Here is a 23229-nt window from a genome sequence, read left to right on the forward strand (position 1 = left end):
CATCTGCACTTCATCTGACTGTTTGTGCTAGTGATACTTCACACAATGGCTGCTATCAGGATAACACGGGTTTTCATTTCAGTTGTTTCGTGTAAGACCATGGCTTTAGTATACACAGCTGATCATTAACTGTGACAGGCTGTGAGATGCTGTTAATGGCTTTTTCATAATTCTCACACTTCCACACACACAACAGCAATAGACAGCTATATTTAAGAGGTCCCTGATAAAACTTGTAGAATATAGGATCAGATGGTATCATCACATGACATAACTGAGATAAATTTCAGCTAGTGTCCTACTCCTAACTCACTGTATCATGTTATTGATTTTCATGCATTTATTTAATTTTGACATGAAAGTTTTCTGAGTATACTGCATCATACTGTAAAAAACTAAAATGGAGAAACAAAAGTTTCAGGTATGGTTACAGAGGCCTTCTAGGTCTGTTAGTCAGTACACACAGAAGAAGGCCACCACAACTATGGCTAAAACATTGGTTTCTCCAGCACACATTTCTACTTTATGACATGATATGATGCTCAGAAGACTTTTATGCCAACTGACTCTGTTCACAGAAGTCTACAAAGTTTATATAATTTAATTTTGTCTCTGACATTCCGCTTACTTATTGCAGAACCCCAGAACCTATAGTATCAATGATAGTAAGCAGCCTGTTTTAATCTTGTCTTGTGCATTCTTGTGTTAATGCTGTGTTCATTTGGATGTGTGAAATACATTAGATTATCTTGCTGTATTTACTTTCACAGCTTGAAAAGAGACCAAAGGACTGAAACCCATCACAGTGTAATTGTATGGTATGATACGCAGTATACTGAGTGATGTGGCATATGGAATCCTAAAGTCATTCAAATCTATATTCACTTCCATTTATTTCTGTCAGCAGATATGATGATGGCCTTTAGAAAATAAAAATTCAGACAAAATTGATTATATTACATGTAAACTTACTGTTACAGTTCTAGGGATTTCATTTTGTGGGGATTTCATTTTGACTTCCAGCTGCAGCCTGTAGATTATTTGTTGTATAGTGGAATAAATAACTCCTTTTCACAGTGAACACAGAAACTTTAGTAGTAATGCGTTGGTTACTGACTGCATACTGAAACTAGGACAAAATGTTTGACATTATTTTTAAAGCTGACTCAGCACTGAAATATATGTTGCTGCTCAAGAGTGATATAGTAATGCATTGGTTGCTGACTGCATATTGAAACTAGGACAAAATATTTGACATTATTTTTAAAGCTGACTCAGCACTGGAAATATATTTTGCTGCTCAAGAACGATTGTATATACTGTTCTTAGGCCATTGAAAATCCTGAAGAACCTCGTAACTTCTCAGTGCCATTGTTAAATGAACTACTGTTTGTATTATAAAAGAAACTGATGAGGACAACAAACTGATTATCAGAACACATTTTTATGGAGTAGCAATGTTGATCAGAAATTTTCATCTAAAGTTCCCACCTCTCTCTGAGACGTTGCTCCATCTCTAGTGCTATTCGAAGACGTGCATCAGACTGGGAAAGTTCTTCTTGCAAGTTCTGCACTTCTGCTTTCAATAGCAGTATTTCCCTTCCCCTTTGTCTTGCCTCCAGATCAACAGCAGACACTGCGTCAGTGCATGCCACAGTTCCACCAGAAGATGAAGAGGCTGAACAGGGAGAAGTAACAGTAGGTAAAATGGTGAAAACAGTAAATCAAATTCAGATGGTAGTAGTGTTTTATGTTTATGTTAGGTATGACAAATAGTACAGGAGTTACACTGTATTAAGTAAAATATGAATATTCCTGATGCACTAGTTTATATTATACAATACTGGACATGTAAATAAAATAGAGGTTTTTACAAATTTTAGTTGCAAATTGTTCATTTAAACTGATTGTTCATCTTGTGGCATCTGCAGAAAAATTAATGACAGTTGGAGTTGTACACTATAAACAACAAATCTTTACAGCTGCTGACTTTTCAGCTGTTTGCAATGCATATTGGAATATTATAAGCAACAAGATGTTACACTGATCTACCTTCTTCGATGTATTTCTATACAATGAAATTGAAAAGAACCTGAAACTTTAGTCTTTTCTAGTGGCTAATTCTATTTTCAGTTGTAACACAAGAAAGTAAAAAACTATTTTGTTAATAAACTACAACAGGAGTCTAAATACAAAACACCTGTTGCACCATTCAAATTGGCATCTGTAACCTGAGGTCAAGCAAACAAAAAGCTGTCAGTGCATTCTGACATGATGAAAGGCTCCACCCTGATATTAAAGCGAGAATGGTTACTATAGGTCCAGCCCCCATTGTTGGTGACAGGGCTGGAATACTGTTGAAACAGCACCCAGGATATGTAAGCAATGTTCCAGTTCCATGTCCAGCCTAGCACATCCCCATTAACATTGACTATTGCTGCTATGATGCGAGCTCACAGTTCCTGCAGGTCCTGCTTAAAGAAAATAGCGTAATGGGGTTCCACAGGACCTGAGTGTCTGATCTGGTCTGTACCAACTATTCCATACACTGTGCCAAATACTGGTAGGGGGGGGGGGGGGGCAGATAATAATTAACATGGGAAAATAAGAATAAAAATAGCTTAAGGTGTGAGTGAACATAATTCCCATTTCTGAAATGTATGTGACTAAAGCTGTAAAAATATTTTTGAAACATCCTGTACCTGTATAGGAGAGCATCTAAGCCTGCTTGCCAGACTAAAATGAAGGAACTGCCTACAGGCTGATCCCCATTTAATAATTGTAATTAAGGTTTGTTACAGTCAATTTATTTCCAATCAATCAAATTTTCCCAGACATAAAAAAAGATCCAGGTTTACCCCTCACAGTTGCATAAAACTCCCTCCAGTGCACCTCTGGATTCGCTCAAAACTAGGACCAATCTGGTTATGCCAGGATGTATCGCAGCCCTAAGTGGCAGTGCAAAGGGGAAAGTAATGGTTCCCTTAAGGAATACGAAGAAGAAAGGAACCCTGACTTGTTTAAGCAACAGTTTGCACTTTGTTTTATAAAAAAATGTGTGACAGTGCCCACAAATTAAAATATCAGATGAATCTAGCCTGTGAACACTCATTCAGTCATTTATTTGTGTAGGAGGTGAATATTTTGTACAGACATTTTGTCACCGACTACATAGGTACAAATTGTACCCATGTACACAATGCTATTTGATTTCACAGTCTGTGAAAAGTAGCATTTGTTATATTTCACTGGTATGAAGAAGTAATACTCACATTCACATATTGGTACCTCAATTTCACAGTGAGGCCTATCTCAAGGCAGCATTGTAAACAGTCTGTAATAGTATAACCAAGTTTGCACCTCTCCAGCATCCTGGGAGTGACAATTGGACTTGCCTCACTACTGGTGCATTCAATTCTTAGCATAAACAATAGATTGTTTTGGTTCCATTAAATAGTTACTGCACTCTGTTATCGTTTTGTCATCAGTAATAGTGTAGTTCCAATATGTGCAGCAGTTTTTAGTTCAGTTTTTCATTTGTGTCTATTAACAGTGTGTTCATATTACAGTGAATGCACTTTGTGTTTGCACTTGGATCAAAATGCCGAAACACTCATTTGCTTGTGAATTTTACAGAAAAACTGAAAGAGATGATGTGGTCTGTACCATCTATAAAAATGAAATACATTTTCATGTTTTATTTGGTAATCTAATGGACCACTTGAAAAGAAAGCACCATCAGTTCTTAAACATTGTGTCTCTTGATAATACATCAGAAGATACAATACGAAGTCAACTCACCCCATCCTCTGCTGGCACCATGTCTAGTCAGTCTCTGCTCTGGCTCCATAATGTGTACCCTCTGTTCCGCTGTTGACACTGCAGTATTCACAGGTATAGCAGATATGTCAAGTATGCAACCTGATTAAGAAGCAGTATGACTGAAATAACAGAAGTAAACCAACCCTCTAATCATCCCAGTACAGCAGTGCAACAAGCGGCAAGAAAAATACCAAGGCAGGTGACTATCTAGTAGTAAATTAAATAAATTTTTGACCAGCTCATTGAGACTGTGACTGTGTTTTACCACCCATTTCCACTGGCTGATAAAACCAAATGTATGGAACTAGTTAAGACACTAGAACTGGGTTATTCTTTGCCTTTCAAGAACACCCTGACAAACAAACTGTTAAATGACTGTTGTCTTGAAATTGGGGAAGTTATTGGCAATATACTAGCTGAAACCAAGTATGTTGCACTGATTGTGGACACATGAACCAATGCAAGTACATAAGAGTTTTTCACATTGACAGCACATTTCACAGAGCAGTACAAGTGGTAGTCTGCTGCTCTGACCACTGTGCAATTCACTGATTGCACACTTCTGAAAATATTACCAAGAGAACTAAAACAATTGTTTATGAATGGGGAATGGTGACGAAGTGTTTTCTCTTGTCACTAACAATGTATGTGTTATGGTGAATGTAGCAAGAAAAATGAAAGTTTCTCATTTAGGATGTGCTGCTTACATACTTAATTTAGTAGTGTCTGATGTGTTCAACCATCCTGAATCAGCAGCACAGCTTCTTGAGGCAAAAATGTCACAAAATCTTCAGGTTTTTGAAGGCAGTATGGTAGCCACTATAAAACTGGTAGACTGCCAAGTTCACCTGGCAAAAAACCACAGTTGAAACTGAAACAGGAGATGCCCAGTAGGTGGAGCTCCACACATTCCTTATGATGCAATGCCTATTGGTGGTCAAATACACCCTCATAATCACATTGTCATATGTTAACTGTGAAGTTATGACAGCAGACGAATGGGGCATTGTGGAAGACTGCCTTCCTCTACTGGAACCTCTGTTCAAGTTAAAAATAACTGTCTGGGGAACAGTTCACAACAGCCTCCATTGTACTCCAAGGATACCAAAGGGCAGTGACAGAGGCAACCCCAAATGACTAAGGTAGGCACAACTTTGAGAAAAAATCTACTGGAGCCCTTGTCAAAAACAAAAGTTGCTTTATGAATAAGACAGCACTGGAATCTGTGCCAAAACAACTATTCTGGACCCTCAGTTCGAAAAGTGTGGTTTTGGAGATGCTGAAAGTGCTGATAACATCATGAGTAAGCTCATAGCAAAGATTAACCAAACTCCAAACAATGGCAAAGTTGAGGTTGATGGTTTGGTGACTCAGGTAGGAGATCATGAAACACAAATTAAGAAGAAGAAAATCTGAATCTTTTTCATGTAATACAGAAACAAAAATGAGTTAGCATTAGGGGAACTTAGAAATGTGCAAGAGAACAAATGGCTCTACTTGTCAAAAAAGCTTCTAAAATGGAGGAGAAACCTGATCCACTGAATTTTTGGAATAAGTACCACAAGTTCATGCCATCTTTGTCTGATGCTGCCTTAAAGTATTTGTGTGTTCCAGCCACTTCAACCCAATGGAGCGAGTTTTTTTGCAGGCCAGACACATTAGTACTGAGAGATGGAACTAGCTGATGTAGAAGGACATGGACAAGATGGTGTTTTTAAATGCTAATCAGAAGTATACTGTTAAATAAACAGTCTGCAGTATCACTATCTGACAACTATGGTTTTGTTAAAATTGTTAAGATTTCTCTTGTAACTGAAATGTGTTTAAATACAGTGACGCTGGCATCCAGTATAGAATAGGTAAGTCACATGATCTAGCTGAGTTTGATCGAGGCCAAATTGTGATGAGCCGGAGGCTCAGCATGAGCATTTTGGTAACCTAATGACCTGTCAGCTGTTCGAGGAGTGCTGTGGTGAATATCTTCAACACAAGGTGAAACTTAGGTGATACAACATCCAGACATTGCAGGGTTGGGTGACCCCCACCCCATTTCAGATGTTGGACATCATAGGGTGGGCAGACTGATAAAACAGCACAGACAGTGAAATGTGGTGGAACTAACATCAGACTTTAATTCTGGACAGAGTGAATCATTGATGTTATAGCCATGGCATACTACATTTTTTCATTTTGTGAAGTGCACAAATTTACATTTCTGAACATGGAGAGCACAAGTTTCGAATCTCTTCACCACTCTGAAATCTATCAAGAGCTTACTGAATATTTATGCAGATTCTTTCAGATAATACTTCAGTATAGATACCTACTAAAAAGTCCTCAATCCAGTCAGAAATTTCGCTTGATACCCGATATGATCATACTTTTGACAATAAGTGTCGGAGTGGAACTGAGTCAAATTCTTTTTGGAAATTAAGAAATATTGCATTGACCTGATTTACTTGATCCAAAGCTTTCAGTATGTCATGTGAGAAAAGTGCAAGTTTGGTTTCACATGTTCGATTTTTTCAAAATCAATGTTGGTTGACATGGAGATCAGTCTGTTAAGATACTTCATTATGTTTGACCTCAGAATATGCTCTAAGCTTCTACAACAAATTGATGCCAAGGAGGTCTGGGAGGAGGTCAACATCTAGGAAGGTGGCTTGTTGGGTTGAGTAGGACTAGGTGAAGCAAATGGGGGAGAAATTGTTGAAGTTCTGGAGGAATGTGGATAGGGTGTCCTCACCTTCTATCCAGATAGCAAAGATGTCATCAATGAATCTGAACCAGTGAGGGGTTTATGATTCTGGGTTTTTAGGAAGGATTCGTCTAGATGGCCCATGAATAGGTTAGCATGGGATGGTGCCATAGCGGGTGCCCATAGCCATACCCTGGATCTGTTTGTAGGTTGTGTTGTTGTTGTCTTCAGTCCTGAGACTGGTTTGTGCAGCCCTCCATGCTACTCTATCCTGTGTAAGCTTCTTCATCTCCCAGTACTTACTGAAACCAACATACTTCTGAATCTGCTTAGTGTATTCATCTCTTCGTCTCCCTCTACGATTTTTACCCCCCACGCAGACCTCCAATGCTAAATTTGTGATCCCTTGATGCCTCAGAACATGTCCTACGAACCGGTCCCTTCTTCTTGTCAAGTTGTGCCACAAACTCCTCTTCTCCCCAATTCTATTCAATACCTCCTCATTAGTTATGTGATCTACCCATCTAATCTTCAACATTCTTCTGTAGCACCACATTTCGAAAGCTTCTATTCTCTTCTTGTCCAAACTATTTATCGTCCATGTTTCACTTCCATACATGGCTACACTCCATACAAATACTTTCAGAAACGACTTCCTGATACTTAAATCTATACTCAATGTTAACAAATTTCTCTTCTTCAGAAACGCTTTCCTTGACATTGCCAGTCTACATTTTGTATCCTCTCTGCTTCAACCATCATCATAATGTTAGTGTTATTGTGCCCCAACTGAGAGAATCTCTGCTCTCATAGAGCAACACCTTCAACCTATTACCCAGAACCTATCCTCCTATATAAAAGATACCAACCATTTCCTCCACCGACTCTCCACAGTTCCTGTCCCTTTACCACACGGTGCCCTGCTTGTCACTGTTGATTCCATCTCCCTGTACACTAACATTCCTTATGCCCATGGCCTTACTGCTATTGAACACTACATGAACTACCTTTCCAGATGCCTTATGGGTTCCAAAAAAACAACCTCCTTCCTAGTCACAGTGACCAACTATATCCTCACCCACAATTACTTCTCCTTTGAAGGCATTACCTACAAACCAGATGGCAGTTATAAGAGTCGAGGGGCATGAAAGGAAAGTGAGTAGGATGGAGAGCTTTTTGAGGTGGTGTTGTGCATGTTGCTCAAGTTCCTGCAGGGCAAGAGTTTTGATGTGGTGTCACCGCCAGACACCACACTTGCTAGGTGGTAGCTTAAATCGGCCGCGGTCCATTAGTACATGTCGGACCCGCGTGTCGCCACTGTCAGGATCGCAGAAAGAGCGCCACCACACGGCAGGTCTCGAGAGACGGACTAGCACTCGCCCCAGTTGTACGACGATGTTGCTAGCGACTACACTGACGAAGCCTTTCTCTCAATTGCCGAGAGACAGTTAGAATAGCCTTCAGCTAAGTCCATGGCTACGACCTAGCAAGGCACATTAACCATATCTGGAGAGAGTCTCACTTGTATTATCAAGAGAAATGTACCACAATGAATTAAAGTTAAGTATACGAGAAGCTCCGTTCTTTTCTTTATAGCTTTCATCACGTATCCTGTTTCAGACTTAACGCCAGTCGGCGTGTGTGTACGCGTGCCTTTCGGTTACCCGTCACTGTGGACTGGCTGCCTTGTCAGCCCACTACATTGGCGACGAGTGTAAACGTGTTCTTTCTACTTTGCACTAATTTGCTTGTGTCATGGCTTCGCCACATTCTCCAGATGTACTGTCCGAATTTTATCGCTTGCAGAATCAGCAGACGCAGGCGTTATTGGATGCCCTTGGACAGCTCGTCCAGGGTCAACGTGCGCTGCAAACCAATGCGGCCGCCGCCGCTTCATCGCTACCGCAGCCACAACATGCAGTTGCACCACCGTTTCGTCCGTATTAAGCAGACGAGGAGTCTTGGACGGAATGGTCACGACAATTTGGATTTCATCTCGCCGCCTACAGAATTCAAGGTAATGAGCGGCAGCCGTTTTTGCTTTCGTGTGTAGGTGTGTCCACCTACCGTGTGATAGTGAAATTTGTTTCCCCGGCGCGACGTAGCAACTCTGTCATACGAAGAAATTTTGTCTGCATTAGATGCCTATTTCAAGGAAACAGTAAATGTCGTTGCAAAAAGGTATATGTTCTTTCGTACAAAACGTACGGCCGGTCAGACTAATAGGGAGTGGGTTGCAACATTGCAAGGACTTACTAGGGATTGTGCTTTTGAGTGTGAATGTGGACTCCCTTATTCAGATACAATGGTACGTGATGCAATTGCCCAGAATGTTTCTGATGTTCGTATCAGGGAACAGATTTTGAAACTAGTAAATCACTCCCTTCAACAAGTGATAGACATATTGGATAGGCAAGACACACTTGACTTTGCACAGGAATCATTTGAAACTTCGCCAGCAGTGTGTCACATTGATCGGCCCGCCGGGCGCGCTGCACAGAATGTTAAACAGCCCTCGCGCTCGTCCGCGCAGCTGCGGCCTAGCTCTCATCCACGTGTCCCGCGCAAGCAAGCAAATGCAGTGAAATCATGCCCGCGGTGTGCAACTAGACATTCGCGTGACAATTGCCCGTCACGCCAAGCTATTTGTTTTTACTGTCATAAGAAAGGACATGTTCAAAGTGTTTGCCAGTAAAAGCTCGGATCAGACAATCACAACCATTCCAGGCCCTTTGCTTCGCGCCGGAATCGAACCAAGGACAATCAGGCTCGTGAACCTTTACCTATGGACATTCATGTAGTTCATTCCACCCCGTCCAGTGCCACTTTCTCTAACAGTGACTGTGTTCGTCCCACAAAAAGTGTGCGTCGACATCGCCGGAAATCTCGTCAGGTCGCACGTGCTTCTGTACCAGTATCAGTTCAAATTGCACGGGAAAGTCGCTCTTGTCGTCAGCAGGACAATAAACTTTTTGTAGACTTGGTCTTTGAAGGCAAAGTGATACCGTTCCAGCTCGATACCGGAGCTGCAGTTTCATTGATCAATCACGACACTTACAAACAACTGGGCAAACCTCCGTTGCGTGCCGCAAATGTTCAGCTCACTAGTTATTCAGGACAAGCTCTCCCTGTGTTAGGACAGTGCACTTTTCTTGCCACATACAAGGGTCAAACAAAACTTGTGTCATTTTACGTACTTCGTTCTTCTACTGCAGTGAACTTGTTTGATTTAGATTTATTTCAATTGTTTAACTTGTCTATCGTCAATCAGGTCCTATCAGTGAATCAGACTGTGCCTTCAGCCAGTGTTTCGCGTCTGTGTGACGAATTTGCAGACATTTTTGCACCGGGCCTTGGTTGTGCTAAGAACTATGAAGCACATTTGGAACTGAAAGTAAACGCGCAACCGAAATTTTTCAGAGCGCGCAATGTTCCCCACGCATTGCGTTATGAGGTTGCCACCCGCTACAATATCTTGTATCGGTCCACTGCTAAGCACGGCAACGCTGATGCATTGTCCCGTTTGCCTGTTGCTGAGGATAGAGCATTCGATTCTTCCGAACTTGCTTGCATGTTCATTGATTCGGAAACCGATGATGTGGTCGACTCGTTTCCGATTGATTTTCGTCGTGTAGCTACAGCCACAGCTGCTGACGCTGTCCTTGCTACCATTTTGCGTTTTGTTGCTACGCAATGGCCCTTGTCAAAGTCGCGGATCGAGGATCCGCTGGTTCGCCGATTTTTTGCTCACAAGGAGAGACTTTTTGTACGACGTGGTGTTTTGTTGTTGCGTTCTGATAATGATCAGTCCAGAGTCGTGGTCCCACGTTCGTTACAGTCCTCTGTCTTACGGCTTCTTCACCAAGGCCATTGGGGTATAGTGCGCCCGAAACAACTTGCCCGAAACAACATGCTCGTCAGCAGTGTACTTGGTTCGGAATCGATGCTGCGATTACGAATATGTGCTCTTCTTGCATGGCGTGTGCCGAACAACAATCCGCCCCACCACGGACATTCTTTGCATGGCCAATAGCCACTTCCCCTTGGCAACGCTTACATATCGATTTTGCTGGTCCCTTCTGGAATGCTCGATGGTTGGTTGTTGTCGATTCCTTCAGTAATTTTCCATTTGTTGTCCGGATGTCTTCCACGACGTCTTCTGCCACAATCCAAGCGTTGTCTGCTATTTTTTGCATTGAAGGTCTTCCACAGGCTATTGTTTCCGACAATGGCCCACAATTCATGTCCGCAGAATTTCCGTCATTCTGCAAGGCTAATGGTATTCAACATCTGACATCTGCGCCGTTTTCGCCTCAGTCAAACGGTGCCGCTGAACGTTTGGTCCGGACTTTCATGTCACGGATGTTGAAATTGAAAGAGTCGCATTCTTGGGAGGACGCGTTATTGCTCTTTTTGTCTTCATATTGCTCTCAGCCCCGCAATGGTCGCTCGCCGGCTGAGTTGCTCCACGGTCATCCTCATCGAACCTTGATGTCTTTCCTGCATCTGCTGCATCCAGTTCCTGTGCAGCGGCAGACTCCTGCTTTTGCTCCAGGCGCCGTTGTCTATTATCGCAACTATCGCAGTTCACGGCGTTGGCTCGCAGGGCGCATTCTTCGCTGCCTCGGCCACGCGATGTATTTGGTTTTGGGGGCCTCTGGTGAGGTGCGTCGGCATCTCAATCAGCTGCGCCTCTGTCGTCGCACGGGTTCTGCCGCTCCCCGTCTGCTTTCAGCGACGGTGCCGTCCGGTCAGCGCCCTGGGGACCCATCTACTGGCTCGCCTCATCCCCAGGTGTTACCGACGATGCCTTCCATTTTGCCCCATGGCGTCGCGCTGCCGCCGCAGCCGCCGCCACCACCGCCGGCGCCGCCCGCAGTGGACGCTTCGCTGCAGCCGCCAAGCGCCTCCCTGGGTCACGTGCTGCCGATCGCTTCCCGTGACCAGATGTCCTCCGCCATGGAACTCTTGCCCGCTCCGGACCAGATGTCGTCTTCGCCCGTCGGGTGCCCCGACCACATGGAGGTCGGCCCTTCGGCCCCTCCTGTCTCATTACGGGCGCATACACCGCATGTTGACGTGCACCCTGGACTAGGTTTTCAGGCGTTTCCTAGCTCCCCTCGGACCGAATGGCAGGGTGCGGGTGGCACAGCCTCACCTGTTGTTAGGCTCCCCACCCCATCGCATACGTCAACACGGGGTCCTCCCCACGGCGGGCGGAAGCCTTATCACACGACCGTTCGCCGATTTGCGGGGGAGGAATGTGGTGTCACCGCCAGACACCACACTTGCTAGGTGGTAGCTTAAATCAGCCGTGGTCCATTAGTACATGTCGGACCCGCGTGTCGCCACTGTCAGGATCGCAGATCGAGCGCCACCACACGGCAGGTCTCGAGAGACGGACCAGCACTCGCCCCAGTTGTACGACGACGTTGCTAGCGACTACACTGATGAAGCCTTTCTCTCAATTGCCGAGAGACAGTTAGAATAGCCTTCAGCTAAGTCCATGGCTACGACCTAGCAAGGCGCATTAACCATATCTGGAGAGAGTCTCACTTGTATTATCAAGAGAAATGTACCACAATGAATTAAAGTTAAGTATACGAGAAGCTCTGTTCTTTTCTTTATAGCTTTCATCACGTATCCTGTTTCAGACTTAACGCCAGTCGGCGTGTGTGTATGCGTGCCTTTCGGTTACCCGTCACTGTGGACTGGCTGCCTTGTCAGCCCACTACATTTGATGTGTGTTATGGGTTCCAGGAATTTGGGATTACATAGCAGGAGAATTTTGTGGATGGAGAGAAGGTACTGCAAGGAAGATTGTGGAAGAACCAGAGATGAGTAATTTGATGGTAATGCCATTGGGGGGGATTTCATGAACCAAGCAACAATGCATTAACAGTGTGCGGGTTAACGGAGTCAGTGGCTGATTAATGGAACGGTCTATTCATTATCTGGAAACAGCTGTATCTAGTTTTGTGTACTTTTTCCTGCTTGTTTGTCTTGTTAGCGTAGTGAGTTGGTGAGTTGAGTGTTTGATATGTGTTGCTACCAATATACCTCAGATGGTGGTTTTGCTGTAATTGTGTGTTGGTTCAGGATAGGCATAACAGAAACTGAGTAACACTGTGTAAACCATAGGAGTGATTTTTTTTTTTTTTTTAAATGCTATCCAAATTGAGCCAGACTGCCACTGAAACATGTGAGGTACAATTATTTATAGGAGGGACATTAGCAGAAAGATGCCTCCAGGACATCATGGCACAGAAAAACTACTTTCAGAATGTGGATCCATACGAGATACATTCCATGTACAATCCAGTAGTGGTTATCATTAATTGTTATGAGTAGGTATGACATAGGGATTCAGAACAGTTAGAGCTAGGAAGGAGTTTTATACTAGCAAATGGTACATCTTGTATCAGGATCAAATTTTCATCTCCCAGCTGCCGTAACACATACTACGACAGGGGCGGGCAAACATTGCATGCAGCACATGAGCGCACAGCGCTGCACGTGTGATGCTCACATGCAATCATTAACTGGGGCAGCGGTGACAGCCGGCAGGTTGCGGCAGTGTAGTACCAGGCTAAGCTGCAGACGTTGATGTGAAGCGACCACTACATAGTGAACGTTGTATTTCAATAACCGGAAAATGCAGAGTGAATCAAGGAAACAGAGAAGTGTATATTTGCTATCTTTTACAAAGGAATGGGGGAAATCATTTTTTCTTTGTGCAAAAACGTGAAAATTCGAAATGTTTAATATGTGGCAGTATTCTTGCTGGTCAGCAGAAGTTTAGTATTGAACGCCATTATAATAAATTTCACAAAGACGAGTACAATTTATTGTGGGATTCTGAGTGGATGGGGAAATTGACTGAGCTTAAGAAGAGTGATCTGATGATGCTAGATGAATCTGACGTAAGTTCCTGTTGTCACAAGAGATTTGCTACTTTCTTTCACCATGTCTCTCATCTAACTGATTTAACATTTTATGGACCACTGTTTCCAGTTTTTCAGGACGACAACAATATTAGCCCAGCAGTACGTGCAAGTTATAAGATTGCACTTTATATAGCAAGATCTGGAAAACCATTTGCTGAAGGTAAGTTTATAAAGGAGTGCATCAATGACGCTGTTGGTTTACTTTGCCCATTGAATGCAAATCAGTTCCGAGCTATCACTCTTTCTCGGCAGACTGTAAGTCATCGTATAAGTGCCATGGCAGGTGACGTTCACTGTCAATTAAGGAGTGCAGTGCAGGAGTTTATTGCATTTTCCATTGCACTTGATGAGTCTGCAGATATTTCAGACACCGCACAATTAGGCGATTTATGTCCACAGCGTGGACACTGCTCTGCACAAAACAGAGGATTTTTTAAATATGATATCTTTAAAAAGCACGACCACCAGCGCGGACATCCTAAAAGCCTTTGAAGAAGCTGTCGAGTCAGTTGGCTTAAACTGGGAACGATTGGTGTCAGTGATAACTGATGGAGCACCTGCAATGATAGAGGAACAAATGGGATTTGTTGGAACAATAGCTCTCATCAGGGAATGCAGTGCGCTTCCATACTCTGTATATTGTGTGAGAACAGAATTGCAAAGAATATGTTTCCATACTTAGTGCAATAAAAGAGGAATTTCTCAAGCAATTTGGGGATATATAATATTTATCCCAAGCTTTTGAATGTTTCTCGAGACCATTTGCTGTTTCTGTAGATGATATTCATCCCAATATGCAAATGGAATTAATAGATCTACAGTGTAATTCTCGTCTGAGAGAAAAATTCCTTTTGGAAAGGCATGTAATAGTCTTTTATCATGACTTTCCACAGCAAGAGTTTCCTCGTCTCCATCGTGAAGCCACGAAGATAATGTCAATGTTCGGCTCGACATACGTTTGTGAGAGATTTTTTTCTGTTATAAAAATTAATAAGTCTCAGTTAAGAGCAAACATCAGTGATGAAAATTTAAATAACTGTTTGCATTTGCCTGTATGTAGAAATTTTGTTCCAGACATTAAAAGTATTGTAAACTTGTGATAATTAAATAAAATGTATTGTAGGTAATATGTACTCTTTCAAACCATGATTTCTTTCAAGCATTCCTACTAACCTTATTCCTTTATTCAATAAAGCAAGCTAGGAAACAAAATGCATTACAGATGAAGGAGCAGAGAGACGGTATGATGGGGAGGAGAGAGAAGTGGATGGCCAGCTTTCCCCTGTGTGCATGCGTAACACCTGTTAACTGCACACGAGCAAGTGCACCACACACATGCAGGATTCCTGCCCACCCCTGTACTATGATATTAAACATAACATAACATAACATACTGGCCTGAGAGATCTTTAGATATCCTACCTGCTGAAAACTTGACATACCTAAATGGTACCTTGCAACTAAATCTCCATAACTTACTGGATGAGCTAACAGCAGCACAGAAGGGACATACTAGTACAGAGTAAATGCATCAGCATGTGCAACAATGTTATAGTGTCACTAACACTGATTTGTGGTAATGAGTGCTTCAACCTCAGGTTTCATCTTGATTTTGACTTCCATCTTTGCAGCTTGTATCAGTTTATGGTGTAAAACTGTCTACCCTCCTGAACTCCTGTACACCAAGTACTGACTGAGAGGCTCACCCTTGGCAAATAATTAGTGAGTAAGAATACAAGCCATTGGACATTGTAATTCAGTCTGGAATGGCAAAAGAGGAATCTGAATAAAAATGTACCTAAATTTAAAATTGCAAAGTAATTTCCAGAAATAATGCCAGCCTGCAATCCAGGACCATACCTTCTAAAAAGGGGAGATGTGCTGTGGCAATGCCTTTCAGAATGCCATCTGTAACCAGCAGCCAAGTGAACAGAAAGCTGTCAATTTATTTTGATGCAAGAAGCTGTAGAGAGGCTGAGTTGATATGATGAAAGACTCAGCCTTGGCACTAAAGCAAGACAGTTAGCACACATCCAGTCCCCACTGCTGCTGCCAGAGTTTCAATGCTGTCGACACAGCATAATATGAGGGACAGAACATCACAAAGGTGTCACATAATAGACCCTGACTGAGCACCGCACTGTGCCACTTCTGGGCTTAAGCAATCAGAAATGATGTCTTGTCACAATAGTACTGAGTTGAGCAATCATAAGTACCACCCGTTCCAGCAATGCAGATTCTGTCATTGACTCCAGCCAGCTCTGAGAGGTACTCTGTGACAGTTATCAACCTGACAAACATCAACCAGCCTACAGCTGTTAGACACTGCTTCTGGTAGCTGCAGGTGTATGTGCTACACCTAGTCCTGATGCTGCAGGGAGCTAAACTGATTCCTTCCAGCCAGAGGCCATCAGTCATCTGCTGGCTGACTTCAGTTGACCTCAGGGTGCCTACCGAGGGTGTTCAGGGTTTGGACCGCACCTGACTTGCTGCTGAACCACAACCTGCCTACACGCAAGCACTCTGCTATTGCAGAATTGCACCCACAGTCCACTACCACTGCATATTATGTTGAGGTCCTGGGTTCCTGGGCATGGCATGCCTTTTCCCTCTGCTGCCATTTGACACAATCAATACTGGGCTGGCTGTGCTGATCTGGCATCTTATGTTCCACTGCCTGGGGACACAGTTATAACACAAGGCCATGCTGTCCTCACATTCTACTGAGCAGGGCTACTACAGCTGCTGCTTCACACCACCTTGTTTTGCTGGTTTCAGCACTGCTGCCTGATCCAATAAGCACCACTGGGCACTGACCACACCAAGTTGACACCCTTGACTGATGTACTGATTGAGATGAATAAATACACTATTTTTTTCCAGAGTGCTTCTATGACTCTACGACAGCTGATCACTTGGTTCATCATAACTTCTGCCCTACCAAACACCCTGCACCAGAATTGGGGCCTATAATGAGGCCTTTAACACTCAAATCATCCTGAAATCACTATACATCCAAGAAAGAAAATATCATCAGTTGAAAAATATCATAGTACTCTTTCTGCACCTTTCTATTACTGTTGTTGTTGAGAGGCATTTTAATTGAATTTCTACATTTTATGTAAATTTAATTGTTAATGAAAGAGGAAGATAAGGAGCTGATAATAAAGGCTTTTAAATTACCAAAATAAATAAATAAATAAATAAATAAAATAAAAAAAAATAAAAATGCTGCATTCACTTTTATAATTCACTAATAAACCTATAAATAAAACACAGAGCAATCATAATTTCAACAGACACATAAACAGAAAGGAAGTAAGTTTACAGCCAACTGGCACTTGAGTTACACTATTTAGTGTTTTCCTTGTTTAGATTATTTGGGATGGAGTATTCCCTAAGAGAGAGAATGATTGGGGAAGAAATTAGCCTAATTATGTTGAAAGCAGCTAGTCACTGTTTATACATCTGGATGTGACATGCCTAATTGAAATCTTCCCAGCTTTCAAGGTGCATTTCGAACAGAATTCTCAAGCATTTGACTGCTGTCTCCATCATCATCATCAGGAATAAAGCTACTGACTGCTGGGGCTGACACAGTGTTCTGCTTATACAGGTGTGGCACCAGTATCTGGAATATTCCAGGAGAGGGCTGAAGTGATGGATGTGCGGGAAGAATTTTAAGGAAGAACAATCAGACCACTAAGGTGCAGTGGTTAGCACACTGGATTCACATTTGGGAGGATGGCGGTTCAAACCCATGTCCGGCTGTTCTGATTTAGGTTTTCCGTGATTTCCCTAAAATGCTTCAGACAAATGGCAGGATGGTTCCTTTGAAAGGGCACAGCTGACTTCCTTCCCCATCCCTCGCTAATCCAATGGGAATGATGACCTTGTCGTTTGGTCCTCTCCCCTGCATCAACCAACCAACCAACTTGTCACATCAGTGCAAAACAGAGGATATGACCATTTATGAAGTTGATCTTAATGCCAGAAACCTACTTAATTTTCATCTGTTTCTGCCATCAACATTGTCATCATTTGATTGGGATTAAGTAGACATAGTAACTGCATGCTAGCTTGTGCAAGAAAACATCTAAGCAATGGAGTTCGACCACTTAATCCATGGTCAAGGAGACATGGAATCCAATAAGGCCACAGGACAGTGGTTAATCTTCCCATCCAAGAATTATTCAGTGGTTCTGTTGCAGTGGAAAGATGAGGTCTTAATTTTTTCCAGCATTGTGATGCTTACAGACACTGGGTATTGTTGGTGAATCAGAGCAGGGATTCACAGCTACAGTTTAAGCCGCAACCTCACAAAAGCTCATATTAGGTCATGTCAAAAAACCATAATGAACTTTTAGCATTGAAAGTAGACATTAATTGTGACACACTGAATGACGCTCAGTGTGTGAAATTTTTTGGGATCCAGTTGGATAACAAGTTAAAATGGAGTCAACAGAAAGATAAACTAATCAAAATGCTCAGTTTAGCATGTTATGCCCTTAGATGAAGCATCTGTCATTTTGTTGACCTAATGAGCAGAATGTCTGCTTAATTTGCATAGTTTCACTCCATTGTGTCTAATGAGATTAGCTTCTGGAGCAGTGCACAAAAAGTAAATAAAGTATTTATTAGCAGAAGCAAGCAGCAAGAATACTGCTTAAAGTAGGTAACCACACATCTTGCAGAAGCCTATTTAAGGATCTTTGAATTGTTACTTTCACCTACTCCTTAATAGTTTTTGGTCCCAATAATAATAATTCATTTCAGCTGAACTATGATTTACAACACACAAAATAATTTTCATACAGACTTTGTCTCCTTTTCTAGGGTTCAGTTTGGAGTTATGTACTCAGGTGGAAAGATATTCAGGAAGCTCCTGCCTAATATTGGGAATCCCTACAGATTCAGAAGAAAATTAAAAACATACCCCATTGACCTATCATTTTACAAACTATCTGGATATCGAGATTCTGGGATTGAAAAATTCAGTTACATATGTGGCAACTAGTACCATTTGTTGTAGAAATGTATTGTAAACAGGACTCAGTCTTTGAAAAAAACCATTGTATTCAGCCAATACTAGGCTATAAAGAGCAGGTAAACAGAGCTACATACAACAACTGAGGAAGCAATATGTTCTTTCCAAAGGAGCATGTTTCTTAATATGTTACTCAATTAAATTTAGATGGCTAAGCATGAGTAGCATTAAGTAGTATAATGATAGTTTGTTGTTAATACTAAACTCAGATTACATTTCTATGATGTCTTTGTCTTATGTTAACACACTGATGGAAAAAAAAAAAAAAAAAATGCAACACCAGGAAGTTGGTAGGTGTGTTTCTACATCTGAAAGATGATGTCTATTAGTAACACACAAGCTGCCTAAGAGAGGCACTACTAGTGTTTTATGAGGATGCAAATCAAGTTCGCCTTAAATACATGTTGTAACAATCTTGAGAATTTGTTACCTTTGAGATTGGACGTGGTGAAATGATGTTAGTCAAAAATATCTTGAAGGCAACAAAGATACCATTATCAACACCTCACTGAGTCTGAATGAGGTCGTGTAATAGGGCTACAAGAAGTTGGATGTACTTTTTGCATTATTTCAGAAAGGCTTGGCAAAAATGTAGCCACTGTACATGACTGCTGTTGGCAGAGTCCACAAGACAACCGGGTTTCAGATGGTCACGTGGCACTACTGAGAGGGAAGACCATCACGTCTGGGATTTGGTACCACAGTAACACAACAACTTGTTACAAATTGATTACTTCAAGGACAGCCCTAACCCAGACACCCTGTAGCATGCCTTCCACTAACCCCAAACTATTGCCATTTGCGACTTCAGTGGTGTCAAGTGAGAGGTTGTTGGAGAGCAGGGTGGAGATTTGTTGTGTTTTCTGAGGAGCGTTGGTTCTGCCTTGGTGCCAGTGACTGTATTGGTTAGAAGGTCAGTCGAGGGCCTACAACCAACCTGTCTGTGTGCTAGACACACTGGACCTACACCTGGAGTTATGGTCTGGGGGGTGATTTCATATGGCACTCTCAAGATTATCCCACACACCCTGACTGCAAAATTGTATGTTAACTGGTGCTTCAACCTGTTGTGGTGCTATTCATGAACAGCATTCCAGGTGGTGTTTTCCAACAGGATAACTCTTCCCCACAAATCGCTTATGCAACCCAACATGCTCTACAGAGTGCGGACATGTTGTCTTGGCATGATTAATCACCAGATCTGTCTCCAAATAAGCACATATGACATGTCATCAGACGACAACTCCAGCATCATCCACAACCAGCATTAATCATCCCTGTATTGACTCACCAACTGCAACAGGCATGGAACTGTATCCTAAAAACTGACATCCAGCACCAGTACAACACCATGCATGTACATTTGCATTTGACATTCAGACAGTTATACCAGTTATTAATGTACCAGCATTTCAAATTTGCAATGGCTTATCTCTTGCTTACATTAACCTACGATCTTGCAACATTACCAGAATGAGATTTTCACTCTGCAACGGAGTGTGCGCTGACATGAAACTTCCTGGCAGATTAAAACTGTGTGCCCGACCGAGACTCGAACTCGGGACCTTTGCCTTTCGCGGGCAAGTGCTCTATAATCTGAGCTACCGAAGCACGACTCACGCCCGGTACTTACAGCTTTACTTCTGCCAGTTTGGAAGGTAGGAGACGAGATACTGGCAGAAGTAAAGCTGTGAGTACCGGGCGTGAGTTGTGCTTCGGTAGCTCAGATGGTAGAGCACTTGCCCACAAAAGGCAAAGGTCCCGAGTTCGAGTCTCAGTCGGGCACACAGTTTAATCTGCCAGGAAGTTTCTTGCAACATTAATTACTTAAATATGCTACCTAGGCAAATGTATTCCCAAAATTTCATTACTTCCCATTAATTAGTTTTTGGTGTTGTGATTTTTTTGTTTTTTATGTTACTGTATATACCTTGACTTGATCCACATTCTTGAAGGTTCTCTTTTTGATTGGGAACTATGGAACACAATGAATTAATGTAGTGCACAAGGCCTCTCTTGCATGATATAGTGGATGATGTAAAGCTAATTACCAGCTGTGCTCTATTGAAAGTTAAGACACTGAAATCTAATATTAGCCAGGAGGAATGACAGGTCTTATGCTCATTACATGAGAGTGATGACTTGGCAGTCTTAATGGCCAGTAAATAAAATGTTACTGTGGTCCTTAACACTGAAGACTACTGCCAGAAGATGCAACAGTTAGAAGAGAATGACACATACCTGAAACTTAGTCATGAACCAATGTAGTCCATCTTCAGAAAAACAGGAAAGTTCTTAAATGTTGTGAAGTGGTGAAGAAATTGATACACATGCCACCAGATCTCCCAGGCTGCATGAATTGCCAAAAAAGCACAAGGAAGGGATCACTCTTAGGCCCATAGTTAATGCTGTTCACCTACTTACAGACAGGCATAACATGTGGTAAGATCATTGACACCCAAAGTAGAACTCTGTGAACACCATGGTATTATTTTGCAGACATTTATCAAGACACTCAAGAAAATGAATAGGCTAAAACTGCATAACAGTTAGCATGGATGTTGTGTTATATTTTATGAGGGTGCCTAGAGAAAACACAGAGGATCTTTTGGCAAAACAGTTTCCACTTGGAATGTTCAAACTGTTCCACCATACCCAAATGACAATATACTTTCTATACTGTATTCAATATTATGGGATAATGGATGGTACTGAGATAAGATCCCCACAGTCAGCAGCTGTAACAAACTTTTTAATGGAGGTTTCTGAGGAACCAGCTCTGAACATTGTGTTGTTGTACCTTTCTTGCTTCCTGTTTATAGTGATGACAACTTCTTGACATGGCCTCATGGTGAAAGTGCATTATAGTAGCTGACCAATGTCATGACAGGTGCCAATCACAACATTTAAGTTACTGTTAAGGATGTGTTGCTAGGCCGTCGCTCAGAACATGTACTGTTACATTTAATGAAAATTGATATTTTAGTGATAAAACTGAGTAAAGTAACATATGTGTAAGAGTTGCCAAACATTTATGTATACAAATTTTTTGGAAGTGAAGAATAGAAATATCTTGTTTTTGGAAAATGAGGTGAAATTCATTGTCATCGCCATCTATCAATCGACAGAATTGTAAGTGTACAACATTCACTAAAATACAGGAAGAGAAATGCATTCTCTATAGTTTTCATTCAATAAGTAACAACCTCTCATAATTTCTTAATTACAGTAATTGGATTATGTTCTTGTACAATAGTATGGTGCTGAACTCCACTGACCAATTTTGATGTAGCAGGACGTGTAGTTTGAAGGAAGTTTGTGTGCCAAGCAATCTCCTTTTCTCATGAAAAGCAGATTGCTGTTTGATCATATTTACTTCCAACAGTGGTCCCTTAGTTATGAAAAGCTATGAAAACTTGGGCTCTAAGCTATACACAATATGGCCAAGTAGCCAACAGAGTCGTGTTTTAAAACTTAAAGAACAACAACTTCCTCCAAATTGTAAAACGTCACCAAATGGTGCAGAAGCTGATCATTCAAGGAGGCAACAACCAAAATTCAGGTACCAGTTATGAGTTAAAGTAAAAATCTCTATCAAAAATCAATCTCTCTCTATCTCTCCAAACACATATAAAATATTCATATTATTAAGATAAAAGTCATTTTATAGGAAGAACCTGTGTATATGTATAATGAGAAGCGGTGAAGTGTGTTTGAAGTTCTCTAAGGCCATACATACCATGCTAATGAATATTACAGTAGTCAGTTCAGTAGTTCAGTTGAAGAAGCAATCACAGAAATCAGACAGACAAATATAGAGACGAGGAAGATAACAGCAAAGAAAACTTGGGTGACACAAAAAAATAATTCAGTTGTTCAATAAAAGAAGGAAATGTGAGGGGGTACCCAGGAAAAACTGCATTTTTTTTAAAGCCAAATATTTTGCCTCTATTTTTAAATTGTATACAAAACAATCTTATCCCCTTCAAAATACTCTCAGTTACAACTAATACATTTGTCCCACCAGTGTTTCCAGTGTTTGAAACATTTTTTGTAATCATCTTTAGAAATAACTGACAACTCTTGCCTCATTTTTTTTTCTTGAATTCTTCAATGTTGTCAGACTGGTATCCTTTTGTGCCCCTTTCATGGATGGAAACAAGAAAAATTCACACAGAAACAATGGCTGTGTGTGCAGGTGTGTTGTCATGGTGGAAGAACTAGTCTTCTGTCTGCCACAAAATGGGTCTCTTTTGATGAACACTGTAGTGCAATATTCTTAAAAATTCCAAATAAAAGGTTTGATTGACAGTGTGACCTGGGGGAACAAACTCTGAATGAACTATGCCCTTGGCATCAAAAAAGCAAATCAGCATTTTTTTTATGTTTGATTTGACTTGATGTCATTTTTTTAGATGGGGTGATGATGACACCTTCCATTGGCCTGACTGTTGCTTTGTAACCATAGCACCATGACTCATCACCAAAAAATCTGGATCAGTTTCAAGCTGTTGCTTTAAAACACAACATGTTTCAACTTCACGTTCCTTTTGATTGTCAGTCAGAACCCGAAGAACAAACTTGGCAGCTACCCTTTTCATTCCCACATCTTCCATTGAAATTTGCTGAACCAAGCTCTGAGATAACCCTCTAATCTCTAACAATTGATGAATTGTCTGTAGATGGTCTGTGAGCACAAGCTCTGAATTTTTTCA

The 23229-nt window shown here is 41.6% G+C and overlaps 1 protein-coding gene across 1 annotated transcript in view; it reads right to left on the minus strand.

The window, feature by feature from the left end:
* LOC126253035 (uncharacterized) overlaps nucleotides 1–23229 on the minus strand; it is a 449954-nt gene that overhangs the window by 116356 nt on the left and 310369 nt on the right. The window contains exon 8 of the mRNA XM_049954103.1: nucleotides 1492–1678. Within this exon, the coding sequence (XP_049810060.1) occupies nucleotides 1492–1678 (187 nt within the window). The remainder of the gene's footprint in view (nucleotides 1–1491; nucleotides 1679–23229) is intronic.

This window comes from Schistocerca nitens, chromosome 4 (assembly GCF_023898315.1).
Source record: "Schistocerca nitens isolate TAMUIC-IGC-003100 chromosome 4, iqSchNite1.1, whole genome shotgun sequence".
Taxonomy (NCBI): Eukaryota; Metazoa; Arthropoda; class Insecta; order Orthoptera; family Acrididae; genus Schistocerca; species Schistocerca nitens.